The 14,850-nt window shown below is 37.5% G+C and overlaps 1 protein-coding gene across 5 annotated transcripts in view; it reads left to right on the top strand.

The window, feature by feature from the left end:
- The window catches only part of shg (E-cadherin shotgun), a 307,163-nt gene that overhangs the window by 250,834 nt on the left and 41,479 nt on the right, over nt 1–14,850 (top strand). For all 5 annotated transcript variants that reach the window (XM_069505790.1, XM_069505792.1, XM_069505791.1 and 2 more), the window contains 5 exons: nt 212–704; nt 1,108–1,379; nt 1,726–2,007; nt 9,197–9,350; nt 13,008–13,195. In XM_069505790.1, the coding sequence (XP_069361891.1) occupies nt 212–704; nt 1,108–1,379; nt 1,726–2,007; nt 9,197–9,350; nt 13,008–13,195 (1,389 nt within the window). The remainder of the gene's footprint in view (nt 1–211; nt 705–1,107; nt 1,380–1,725; nt 2,008–9,196; nt 9,351–13,007; nt 13,196–14,850) is intronic.

Consider the following 14,850-nt stretch of genomic DNA (forward strand, 5'->3'; position numbering starts at 1 on the left):
AAAAATAACGTTAAGTTGGTTATGTAACATGTGATCCAAATTGAAGTCCAATCAGTCGTAATGTTTGCTATGACCATATAAACACCCGATGCAACGTAGTTTTGGGTGCCTATCGTGTGATTTTAGTTAACAGTATGTTACAAGTGTTAGTAATATAAAACGAAGAAAGATAAAGATAATTTAGTGATTAACAAAACATTCGTGTTTTCAGAACAACTACAAATTAGCAGCTGAAACCATAATCCAAATAGAAGTTGAAGATGTCAATGATAACATCCCAATCTTTAGTGAAATAAGATCCGGTAGTGTTTTAGAAAATGAACCACCAGGAACGCCCGTCATGCAAGTTAGAGCATTTGATGCTGATGGTACATCAGCTAACAACCAAATAACATACGAACTAGGAGACCCTTCTGATCCTTTCGCTATAGATAGCATAACAGGAAACATAACAACTCTTAAAATGTTTGATAGAGAAGAGAGGAGTTTTTATAACATAAAGATTATCGCAACGGATAATTCGGAATCGGCTCTCATTCCGGGAAAACATAACGCAGGCCAGCAAGTGTTCCTTATAGAAATCGCTGATAAAAACGATAATCCACCTCATTTTACACAAGAAACGTATGTAGCTGAATCGATTGCTGAGAATGCGAACATCAACGAACTAGTTACACAAGTTACTGCTTTAGATACCGATACAGGTAACAAATATTTTTGAATGGACTATATTTTAAGAGCTATAGAAATTGGGTGAATTTTTAAATATTATGATACAAATGTTTATAATAATCATTAGCTTATTTAAGCGACTTAATACACGTGTATATGGGTTTTTTAATTTAAAGATTCCGTCAGAAATTCTGAAAAGGAATATTTTTTAATGGTTGTCTACGATATAATGAAGAAAACCTACGTGCAAAAGATCAAGTTTTTAAATCTGGTATTTGAGCTGTGTGTTGATTTGCAACAATGGAACGTATCATTCCATACATAAAAAACTATTTTTAAAAAGAACATTTTGTTGCATATTGTATAAGCAATTTTACAAATATTAGTACAAAGTTGTATGCGTGGCACATTAATTTTTTTATTATTTTGTTTTAGCATCCGTGGTAACATACAGCATTGTAGCCGGCAATACCTACGACGCGTTCGTTATCAGAAACTTCACGGGTGAAATCCGAGTCAACAACGAGTTAGACTACGAAAACATCACCAGCTATAGCTTAGACGTCAGAGCTTTCGATGGACTTTACGAAGACTATGCCAAAGTTCTCATCAAGATTGAAAACTTGAACGACAACCCACCTGTCTTCTTGGCTAACTATACTAAGACGATTGAGGAGGAGAAGTTATATGAAGGGTGCATTGTTAAGGTAGGGAAAAATAATAATCCAATCCACAGCCTGTATGCGTCATGCGATGACGGCATTTGAGGAATTTGTGTATTGTTCCCTAAATATGGGATGCTAGATGATGCCCGCGGCTTCGCCGTAGTATTATCTGATGGGGATTTGGGTTTTCTATAAATCCCATGAGACGCTGATTTTTCGGGATAAAAAAACCTAAGCTTAGACTCCGGAATTTTAGTTATCTCTGTAGCAAATTTCATCAAAATCGGCTAAACGGATGGGCCGTGAAAAGCTAGCAGACAGACAAACATACACACATTAGAGGAAACAAGTCAGTATTTTTCATGTTAATGTTAATTTTTATCACCAGGTGGAAGCCTACGACCCAGATCTCGACAGAAACGAGCCTCAGAACATAGTATACTCGCTTGTCAAGCACGAACAGAAGGAATTCCTGCAGATCGACAACGACGGTTGCCTCCGCCTCACCAAGCCTTTAGATAGAGATCAGCCGAGCGGTTTTACAAGATGGCAGATTCTGATCATGGCTGCCGACCACGGGGGCAGACTAGGGTCAGACAGCTTGAGGTCTACAACTGAAGTCATATTGGAGCTTACGGATATCAATGATAACGCACCATTTTTGACCAATGTAAGTATTTTTGTTAACTTATATTTCAGCCTACGAAAGAAAGTCATGCGTCCATTTTATAAAGTTTATGCCTTTACCCAACAATGTTATGACTGGCGTTTTTTTTGTGACTAGTGAAATTTTTTTTTGGAAATGGTTAAATTAAGTTATAAAAAATGATAATTCCCGAAAACATGTGAAACTTCTAAAATGTGTACGTATGTGTGTTCTCGAACTGTACACATCGTTATAAACATTTTTTTATATGGGATCAACCTTAAATTTCCACGCACGTGCAAACTGTGGAACCAACTCCCATCGGCGGTGTTCCCACTTGATTACAACATGGGGTTATTCAAGGGGCGGACCAACAAATTCCTAAAAGGCCGGCAACGGCGGTTCTTCTGGTGCTGCAAATGTTCATGGGCGGCGGTAATCACTTACCATCAGGTGACCCGCCTGCACGTTTGCTCGCTATATCTATTTTTAAAAAAATCGTGATTTAAAAAAAGTTGTTTCATACACTTTGCGAATAATATTGACAGCTTTGTACTAGTTTGCCGTTTTACCTACTCGTAAAGCGCTACAGTTAGTTAGTAGTCAATTGCAATTGTACAAAAACAGAACGGGAAAACCTAAAAAATGTAACTGCTTTGAAACAATTAAGTTAGATGAAGGATGTAAAACAAAATAATTGGAAAACTCTTTTACGAGAACAGACGGACGAAGCTAAAACATCCCTTTCCCAATATTGAAAAGCTTTTGAGACACAAAGCGCGGCGACGAAACGTACGCAAGCGAAGTATTTATTGTGAAGTTATCTTCTTTGACCAAGGCGCGTTTGGAACTCTCGTGGATTGAGTTAAAGTTGGTGTAAATCTATATATATAAAAGGAAAAGGTGACTGACTGACTGACTGACTGAATGACTGACTGACTGACTGACTGATCTATCAACGCACAGCTCAAACTACTGGACGGATCGGGCTGAAATTTGGCATGCAGATAGCTATTATGACGTAGGCATCCGCTAAGAAAGGAATTTTGAAAATTCAACTCCTAAGGGGGTGAAATAGGGTTTTGAAATTTTGTAGTCCACGCGGACGAAGTCGCGAGCATAAGCTAGTAATGATTATAACCACAATTTCATTACACTCAAAAAAATATTTATTATTGACTAGCTGCCCCGGCGAACTTCGTACCGCCTAACCGTCGATTCTTTTTCAGGATTTTTAAAAAAAAATTCTCTCCATAAGAACCATCCTCGTACTTCAAGGAATATTATAAAAAAAGAATTAGCGAAATCGGTTTAGCTGTTCTCGAGATTTGCGATCAGCAACACATTTAGCGATTCATTTTTATATATAGATTATTGAAAAGTGTATAATGCTATAGATTTAGCCCACGACTGCGTCCATATGAAAAAGGTTTCTAAGAATCTCTAGGGAACTCAGTTTTTTGGGTAAAAGATTTGATTTCACGTCACTCATAGACTAATATTTGACATATCGTCGATTCAGGACCAAACCGAGAGTTTTTCACTCTAGTTCACTCTGGCGATAGCGTATGATGAATGAAATGAAATGAAAATGAATGAAATGACGGAAGATAAAAAGGTAATTGTTACGCACGCTCCGTAGTTTCTTTGTATTACAAATTATTATAGGAGCCGTTGGATAGCAACCCCGCGTTGTGCCTGTCCACACCTTTAAACTCTTTAAATTTTTATTTAACGTTACAAATAATTACCTATGTTAAATCTTAGGAACATGCAATTTTCTTATATATAACTCTTATATAACCCATTCGGCGCGCTTTATAGACCATTTTAAAGGAATTGCTATCGATAAATTGAAATTGAGCCATCAGGAGGAACATTTTTGTGAAAACCGTCTGTTTTCTTTGAATGGTACGAATATTTTCTTTTGAAATTCATTGAATAATAACTCTATAAACCACTTTGTTAGTACTATAAAACAGATATATATCTTGTATATATATATATATATATATATCAGATATATCAGATATATATCACGAGTGATATAATCTATATGTATACTGACATCTGACTGACTGACTGACTGATCTATCAACGCACAGCTTAAACTACTGGAGGGATCGGGCTAAAATTTGACATGCAGATAGATGACGTTGATAGCCGCTAAGAAAGAATTTTTGAAAATTCAATCCCAAGGGGGTAAAACCGGTTTGGTCCACGCGGACGAGCTAGTACTAATATAAATGCGAATGTCTCTCTATGTCACTTTTTCACGGCCCATCTTCTCATCCGATTTTAACGTATGGTATAGAAATAGCTTATATTACACAGGATTGACTTTGCGGGAAGGTTCAGATTTTAAAACGAAAAATAACAATAAACCTTATTACTAAAATATATTCAAAAATAAATAAAAGCTAAGACTTTCTTGTAAAATAAATTGAAAACGAAATAAGAAAGGTCAAAAGAAATTCAACCACTTTGGGTACCTAATCTAATAAAAACTTTAATATAAATTTTATTTGAAAAAGATCCTTTGTACTTGTTTAACCTTCACTTTATATATCAATGTTGGTTGCATTTCGTTTCTTTTCATCAGTGATATATATAATGTACTATGCCTTTCATACAATAAATTGAAGACCAAACACGAAAGGCAGGTAAGAGAAAGTAAACGCCCGCAATTCTACACCAGTATCTCGTATACCATTTCGAATGCTCTCGAATGTCTTGATTAAAAACGATTGTTTCTGAGAACGCCTTTGTTTGGATCTGGAGTGGGTATTATTTTTATTTCAACGGAATTTCAGTTTATATTTCTCTTTTTCTGTTCGGTCTAATTTTAGCGCCTTCTGTCAAATTTATTGGTGGCTAGTTAGGCAAAATTAATTGTTTTTTTTTAATATTTTTACTCGATTTTCCTTTCCCAATCTTGCCTTTGTTTGCAGACACTATGCTTATCTGTTACTTCCGTTACTCCTAAACCACTCATTAGATACACAGACGGTCTCCATTTGGACTGTTAGCCGACTGCAAAATTGCGCAGTGAGTGGTTTTGCTAATGACGGTCTCATGGAAACACGCCAGTTTATATTGAATGCACTATAGTTGTTTTTCGATTGTAAAAATATCTTATTATATCGTTACTAATATTTGTCACATATACCATCTCACGGGTTGAATGTATTTTGTTATTTATACGCTGTATTAGAGCAGCGTTATTGCTTGTCTATCAAAAATCCCTTTGACGAGGGTACAATTAGGTACCTACCTTCTGTGGGCCCAAAACTAATATCTCAATATACGTATCTCTAATCTCTATAGTTTTGGGTAGTAAATTTTTAGTGAACTTAGATTAAAGATTTCAGCTACTGTCGTACAATATGTTCATCTTAAGTTCATGAGTCCTAAATCATGCCTAAGAATCGTAGCTGAATCAGTTTAAGTTCCTTTTGTCTTAACTCTTCAATCAAGTTTTCCATGTCAACTACTTAGAACAATGAGTCAATAAGTTATTTCGTAATTTGTGCAAAAGATAGCTTTTACGCAAAATCTATCTCACAATTTGTATTAGGTTTTAACAAGGTGGTTTAAGTTCGTTGGTAGTAATGATTTTAGTGTTGCTTATTAAAACAATAAACCCTTAACAATTTCATCCCATCTATCTGTCGTCCATAAATTTTCATAGCCATGTTATTTATTCTAAAGAAAAGTTATTCCATAAAGTTTCGTAAAATAATATCATCATCATCAACCGATAGGCGTCCACTGCAGGACATAGGTCTCTTGTAGGGACTTCCACACGCCACGGTCTTGCGCCACCTGAATCCAGCGGCTCCCTGCGACTCGTCTGATGTTGTCCGTTCACCTAGTAACCGATTGCACCGATTGATTGATTTTACGAAATATGTGCCCTGCCCATTGCCACTTCAGCTTCGCAACCCGTTGGGCTATGTCGGTTGCTCTTGTTCTCCTACGGATCTCCTCGTTTCTGATTTGATCACGTAGAGAAACTCCAAGCATAGCTCTCCATCGCCCGCTAAGTGACTCTGAGATTTTTATGAAGCTTAGGTAAATTAATATAATGTGTCTTCAATCCCAGTGTAATATGAAGTTGTGATAGCCTAGTGGTTAAGACGTCCTCAGAACGTATTCGGAAGTCACGGGTTCGATTTAAGTAATTAAATATCACTTGCTTTAACGATGAAGGAAACATCGCGAGGAAACCTGCACACCTGAGAGTTCTTCATAATGTTCTCAAAGGTGTGTGAAGTTTGCCAGTCCGCACTTGGCCAGCGTGGTAGATCCCATCTTATTCTGAGAGGAGACCCGTGCTCTGCTCGTGTAGTGAGCCGGTGATGGGTTAATCATGATGATAAATATGAAATACCAATTCAAAATAATATGAAACCATGTTTTATTTACTGCAATAACAAGAGAACAGCAACACCTTATAAATCAATCCTCTTACGTCCCTGCCTGTCTTCACATAGAGCTTAGAGGTGTTTGTTTGCCTCTACAACTGTAGATATTCCATCTATATGGTTATATGTATTAGCAGCGCGCTAATATTAACTCCCCTTACGATTAAACGTTCAATTCTATAGTTTCTGCTATTTTAATTGTAATTCAAGACTTGTAAGTAATATTTCGATTATAATATGTACCTACATATTATATATGATCTACCGGTATGATATACCGGTCTAAAATCGATTTATCACTTTCTTCTTCTTTTAGGTTCTTAATTTTTTAAATTTTAAACGATTCCGTAACAAAGTTTTGGATTCCATGGTGAAAAATTAGTCTATGCCCGTTTCCAGAGTGTAGGTAGGTAAAACCTGGCCAGAAAAATTAAATAGATACATATTACGGAAAACCCCTGGATTTTTTCAAGACAATATACTAGTGCCGCCCCCGGAGCAAGTTTTTTATATTTCTGGTCAATCTTTATTTATCTCTGTATAACATTTTGCCAAAATCGGTTATAAAAGCGGATGGGAGGTGAAAGGTGGGAGGACATATCTTGACCTAGCCTAGCATTGTATTTTTTTGAACAACTAAGTACTTATTATTATTCAATGTAATTCCCATAGGGATTTCAACATATTATGCAATCTTACCCCGAATCTAAAATATTGATAGTGCCTTTAAGTCGATTCGTTCCGCATTTATAAGTTTCCTTTTAGGTAAAATCGCTGGGGATATACCCACTAGTCAATTTTTCATGCAAATGGGCCTACCTATGGGCACATGAGTATAGTACGCGACAGTTCGAGCTACCAATCGGGGAGGGAACGCCCCGTACATCCGCACAGCCCCCGCGCTAATCCGATGCGGGTGAGCGCGGGTTGCGTGCAGGTGTGCGGGGCGTCCCCCCGTCTCATACTCCGATTGCCATCTCAACATGGCGCGGACTATAGATAGGCTGGCTATTTCCATTTTATATCCGTATGGTACTCTGTACCCGGATTCAGATTCATCTTAATGTCCTTTTCTTTTCTATATATTTTTTATATGGAAAACATAGTGGAATAATTTCTAAATGATTTCAATTGAACTCAACGGGGTGATTACGCAAAACGTTGCAGTAGCGACAGTATCGCGGCAGCAGTAGCAATGCGACAGTTCATTTGCTGTCTCTCTTCTTCTTCTTATTTTGCTTTGTGGCTATTGCTGTCTCTCTCTGGCCGCTGTTACTTGTGACGTTTGACAGCAATGCTCGCGAGATTTACGCCTGTCGCAAGCCTGTCGCGAGATACGTAATCACCCCGCCGCGCCGCGCCAGCCGGTTACTGTTATGATATGCTACACAGAGCTAGCTTATAACTGAGTTTTTAGAGATCTTTTCAGATCAGGTGCGCTTGGAAACCTGGCTTAGGTTTCATTTAACGAAAATAGTCATTATCATCACTTAACATCAATGAAAAATATTATTTTAGTTAATTAAAATCCTAATTGAATAAATGAATTTTACTGTAGTTATTATAAATTGTATCAAGACTAAATAACATCATAAAAATATAAGCTGAGCTATTTATCCACGCATTTTCGTAGATAAACATCTAAGTTAATAAGTAATTTAATTTAATACTGTATCTATAATAAATGTATAATTTTTTTTTCATTTTTTTTTTCATCCATCGCTCTTAACAAAAAATATTTTGTTTTGTTAGCATAAATAAAAAATATTAAGTACGGTCCGACTAATCGTTAAGTAAAGGCAAGAACAACTTGATGGATAAACATTGAATGAAAATAACAAGCGAGAAAAATAATCCATACTAATATTATAAATGCGAAAGTGTGTCTGTCTGTCTCTCCGTCTGTCTGTCTGTCTTTCTGTCTGTCTGTCTGTCAGCTTTTCACGGCCCAACCGTTCAACCGATTTTGACGAAATTCGGTACAGAGATAGCTTGCATCCCGGGGAAGGACATAGACTACTTTTATCCCGGAAAATCAAAGAGTTCCCATGGGATTTTTAAAAACCTAAATCAACGCGGACGAAGTCGCGGGCATCATCTAGTTTCTAAATAAATAAGTTAAATGCAGAAACAGCTGAAAACGGCAAGCGGCGCAAGTAAGCCTCTCTTATCGAGAGTTACATTTTTGTTCCGTTTGCCGTGGAGCCCATGGGGCCATGGAGGCTAAAAGTTTTTTACGAGGCATTTCTCCGCGATTAATAGTCTCATCTGGTGACAGAAGGGCTGGCTCATTTTTTGCGCAACGGATCAGCTTGGCTGTCCAGCGCGGAAATACAGTCAGTATTCTTGGCACCATTCCACGCGGGCATGATTTGTATAGTAATTAGATAAGGCTAGCTTTAAGTTTTATTGTAATATTAATATATATACATACAGATTTTTCCATTTCAGCGGATTATAGCAAATTAAGAATTTAGTTCCTTTTATGTCATGGATTATCTTCTTAATATATTAAAGGAAAAGGTGACAGACTGGCTGACTGATCTATCAACGCACAGCTCAAACTATTGGATGGATCGGGCTGCAATTTGGCATGCAAATAGCTATCATGACGTAGGCATAAGCTAAGAAAGGATTTTTGAAAATTCAACCCCTAAGGGGGTGAAATAGGGGTTTGAAATTTCTGTAGTCTACGCGGACGAAGTTGCGAGCATAAGCTAGTTTAATATAAATTAACGCCTGCCTCTACACAACAGATAATCTATGTTCCTTATTTGAATCCACAGACGCAGCCAGTAATATGGTATGAGAATGAGCCCCCGGGCCAGGTTGTGATCCTCACCGCTAAAGACTACGACTCCGCTGAAAACGGCCCGCCCTTTACCTTCGCACTCAACGAGTCCGTGAGCTTCGATATCCGATCCAAGTTCCACATACAAGGTAATTCAATTAGAGGTTTTTACATTTTCGAGATATCTGATCCGGACTAAATACATTTTCCACAAACATCGTCGGAATAAAATTGTATGAAACGACCTTTGCAAGCAAGCAAAATACAGTACGCGGCCGAAAGTAATGTACATCGGCTCTCTGTCACTAATACGTATGTGACGTTTTATCGGTCTCAACGACAGAGACAGTGTTCTACAAATTTGATATCTCCTCCTAAGGATCGGCCGCGTACAGTATGTAATTTTTTAGTGAGCTGTGGTCACTCGTTCGTTGTAATTAGCTGAATTTATGATGTAGTACGCGACAGGTCGAGATGGCAATCGGGGTGGGAGCGCCCCGCACACCCGTACAGCCCCCGCGCAAGTCCGGTGCGGGCGGACGGAAGACATCAGACGAGTCGCAGGGAGCCGCTGGATTCAGGCGGCGCATGCCCGAGGCGTGTGGAAGTCCCTACCAGAAACCTATGTCCAGCAGTGGACGTCTATCGATTGATGATGATGATGATGAATGCAATAAAGGGCACTAAAGTTGTAACTTTGGAACGTGCTATTCTCAGCGTCTGCAATATTCATTTTCGCTGGTTCTTTTTGATTCGATGACCGTACCAAATTCAACATTCTTGTACAAGGTGAAGCAATTAGTACTTTTTACGTTTTGTTTGAAAACGTTGGAAATGAAGAGAACCTGAGATTATCAGATGTTAAAGTTCCCAAATGTGCTATAAACATCGGATACGATAATTAACGAATCTTCCTCGCTGCTAAAATGGTCTTTACTCTTTACCTTTGTACTCGGCGAAATGGCCGGCTCGATATTCGAAATCTAGGTAATGCAATTGGGAGTTTTTACCTCATTAGGGTTCCGTACCTCAGAAGGAAAAAGGAACACTTACAGGATCATTTCGTTGTCTGTCTGTCTATTTGTTTGTCGTATCTGTTAATTCAAGGGAACTAAAACATATAGGGTACTTCCCGTTGACCTAGAATCTGTAGTTACATCACAAAGAAAAAATAGTGTTCACGACTAAATCATATTATGTTTATTACTACCATGTAATAAACATATTAGTTGGTCCGTAGTCCTTGCAGTGTTGTACAGCTGATCGAGCGATTTTCGTATTATACCTACCTACTGGTTTAGAATTTCTTGTAAGATGGTACTACTTCTCTAATCTGTGTACGGGACCCTTCGTGTGCGAGTCCGACGCACACTTGACTGGTTTTTTAGAAATCAAAGGGCTCGGACTGTCAGGTGTTTTGGTTCCCAAGCGCGCTTTAACAACGGGTATTGTAAACGCCGATATCCTTTACTGTAGCCAATGAGTAAATTTGATTAATAATTATCCCGTAATCGATTTTAGGCTACGGAATATTAATTGGATTTTAACGTAGACTGTATATTAATTGACTGGATCCATGAAATAATCTCTGAGGGGAACAAGCAATTCAAGTAACGTACCTTAGTAGATAAAATACGTTTCGTTTAAGGCTGTAGGGGGTAAGAACCAATCTAGCGGATAATTTCTACGAGCGTAAAAACTTGTGCCAAAACTTTTTTCGACATTTTGTCCGCGCAGATATGAGACACTAGCTATAGTCCGCGACAGGTCGAGATAGTAATCGGGGTATGAGGTGAGGGGACGTCCCGCACACCCGCACGTCACCCGCGCTCGCACGCACTGGGTTAGCGCCGGGGCTATGCGGGGCGTTCCTTTCCCGATTGCCATCTCGACCTTTCGCGTACTATACCTACATTTCAGTAGGTATGTCACATTGTTGCGGAATTAAGGATAATTTCATTTTTATATTCATCATCATCATGATCAACCCATCGCCGGCTCACTGCAAAGCAGGGGTCTCCTCTCAGAGTGAGAAAGGTTTATACCATAGTCTACCACGCTGGCCATGTGCGGATTGGTAGACTGCACACACCTTTGAGAACATTATGAATATTATCTTTATGATAATATTGCAACGTTGTTGTGCGGAATTCTGCCTGGTTCTCCCTAACCTTAGGGGCAAAATATAACGAATACCATCACACAAATAGCGACAATGTAAGTTTTTCTTTCTCGAACACAGATTTCTGTGGATGCTACATTCATTCTCCAATGTCATAAAGAGACCCAATTCTTGCACGTTGTTACCACAGCGATCATAATTTGTTACTCAATCGATATAACTCCTGATTTATCTTGGAAAAAAGATTATATTGGAAAAAGATGGTAGACGATAATAAGAGTTTATGTATAATCTATGCCTACCAATAAGCCGTAACACATAAATCACTGAAAAGACGTTTTTACGAGCTCTCCGGAGATGGAAAACATCGCGGTGGAATCGGCATGTCTAAGAGGAAATTTTAAGACAGTTATTTACCCTTCAACCTTCGCATTCTTTTCATAAACAAAGATTCCGGATATCAAAAAGAAGGAAAAGGAAAGAGGAGAGAGGTTTACTTTTTTATTCTGATATGGTTGTTAAATAAATAATCTGATAATCTTTTTATAAACAAAAGACATAAGATTCCAAATCAGAGAAGAAAGGGTTCTCAAATCTCAATCAATGCCAAGTCTTTTGATAAATCAAATCGTATTTTGTGTGGTTAAAGTTTTGTTGATTTTGCTAAATTGCCCGAATAAATTGCATCAACGCAAAATCCGTTTTACGTGATTACGAAAAATCATTTCAGCATCGAGGATGTTTTGATTGTAAAGGATTTCCCTTCAAAAGATCGTTTGATGCAATTTAAATAACCGAATTACAAGCTTCTTCGAGCACCTCTCAATGTACCCGCAATCTTAACAACGCGGAATTTTAAGGAGGCTCCGAAATCGAGTTTTCGATCAATTAATGTAGTTAAAATGCAATAAATGGCGCTCCAAGCCGAACTCGTAACTTTGTTTTGAAGTGCCAATTCAATTTTAGCCGTTTCCCCATTCAAGTTCGCGTGCTGATAATTGTAACTCGTGTCTACGGAAATTATTTACTACCAAACTGGTACAAACTTTTTCGTTTAAGTAGGTCTTCTTACTTTCTTCAAGTGTTTTGAGTCTCAGGGAACTTTTAATTCGTGTGTGTTCATTTCGGTCTTGTAAGCATTAAGACAGCTATTACAGTCGGTATTTACAACTTGTGTGTTCGTTACTTGGAAATGAAATTTCCACGGAGATATTCGCTACGCCAAATTGTGTTAAGTCCTTGAATATCTTTACTTAGTTAAACGGGGTTTAAATTTGTTACGAGTATTTAAAGCTTCAGTGTGTTCTTCAAATTGTTCATCTTCTCAATCAATTAATACGTACTTATATTTTTAAACGACTGCCAAAAAAGGAGTGTAATGTTTTCAAGATTCATCTATTCAGCATTATTGTTTGATAAAACGCATTAGGTACTTTTTTGGTGGCTGTATGGTGCCATTTTCGTTTTGTACTTTTTAGTTCGTTTTTTGGCAGTCGAGTCGTATTTTTAATTATTACTTTTACACCTTCGAGCTAATATTATTAAGCATGATTTCATCAATATGCAAGCTTATCTCTCAATAAAAAAAAACGTTACAAATTGCCCGACAATTACCTGAAAAGATGATGAGCAAGCTTCTTCCTTTTTAAGAAGCAATCATAATAAATTCGCATTTCTTTTACAGGCAACATTTTATCCACTCTCGTCTCATTCGATCGGGAGCAACGCAAGGAATACAAGATTCCCGTGGCCATCACCGACTCAGGCACTCCTCGGTTGACTGGAGTCTCCATCCTTCACGTGGTCATTGGTGACAGGAACGACAATCCTATGGGACCTGGCCACAGCGACATTTTTGTCTACAATTACAAGGTATTTTTGAACTATTTCTTTCAATATCTGTCGTATTCCCCAGTTTTGAGGGTTGCAATCCTGAAAATTCTGCCGTCCTATATCTAAAAAGCATTATTAACTGAAAATAATAGTTTTTGAGCTATGGCCAAAAAAAGAGCCAATATTCTTAAACTAGTTTCTAATGTTTGCTGTGATAGCCTAGTGGTTAGGACGTCCACCTCCTATAATCGGAGGTCGGGGGTTCGATCCCGGGCAAATATATCACTTGTTTTAACGGTGAAGGAAAACATCGGGAGGAACGTGGTAGACTATGGCCACAACACTTATCACTCTGAGAGGAGACCCGTGCTCTGAAGTGAACCAGCGATGGGTTGGTCATGACGAATGTTTCTAAAGAAGAATGCTACATACGACCTAGGTTTTTAGTCAGTTTGTAGTTTTGTCCTATGTAGCAAAATGTTTAAACATCAGTTTTTCTAAAATCCCCTTTTTGGCGATAACTGTTAAACTATTTGTTGTTAACGGCTTTTTAGATATGAGAGCATAAATCACTCAATGGTAGAATTTTCTTGATTATTCTGTAGGTTAATAGGTACATTCGCATATTTGGTGATAGATATAAAATTTAAGAAATATTTGAGAAAGAGGGTATCATTTAATTATTTTTAAGCTTAAGAAAGAACGAATAATTTCTTTATCTGGCATTTTGTAATATATTACAGTATGATATAATGACATCTGACTTAGATGCTATTAAGCCAGATGATCTGAGAACATCTAACATCATTATATGATCCGACAATAAACAATAATAAATTATTATTATTATGTAAAACAATACGACTTTTCTGTAGAGGTCGTAGATGTTCGACGTAACTATTAAGCAATGTAGATATAATGGAAGCAACGGAAAACGTAGTAAAATATTGTTAGATTAATAAAAAAAGAAGTATATTTTGTATTTATTATACAAAAATAATATTTCATGGAATAAGAATTATTATTAAAAACAAATACGGACAAAATTCACAGACCATCCAGTACAACATTTCTGTCAAGTACATCGCAATTCATAAACTCATAACAAATATTATAGGCTCCGTATCCATACATTTGAACAATAAATAACTAAGCGAATTTGTTAGTTTAGGTTCAGTGAATTACAAATGAATGTGGGTAGATATATTGTTTTCTACGTAAAGGGGTTTGTACACTGCCCCAAGACCTGAAGGAGGTATAAAGCCGCCAAAGACTTTTAGTAGTACTGAAAATGCAAATTAAGTCAGTAGTATCCGACGCGTCCTAAAAACACTTGAGCAGAGGTTACGTCAGCAGACACTGGCCACTTCTGGTGTCATCAACATTTCTTAAGAAGAGTTTATTCGTAGTTTAACTGTATTTGAATATTAACCAATCAAACTCCATGACATTTTGTAAACACGTTCTAGAAACTTTTTACAGTGTCTGTGCCTTGCCATATTTTCGTCAAAATATTTAGCTTCTACGTTAATTTTAAGGCTAAGGTCATATTATGATTTGCCTACAAAATATCGTTTAACTAATTTAACTAACTACGTATGTGTGGAGCGAGTGATGGAGAGCCTGCCGTTAATTATGCGATATATGCGGCTGAATCTTGCCGATGACGTCACATGAGTTTCCAGTGTAGAATA

This window comes from Maniola hyperantus, chromosome 21 (assembly GCF_902806685.2).
Source record: "Maniola hyperantus chromosome 21, iAphHyp1.2, whole genome shotgun sequence".
Lineage (NCBI taxonomy): Eukaryota > Metazoa > Arthropoda > Insecta > Lepidoptera > Nymphalidae > Maniola > Maniola hyperantus.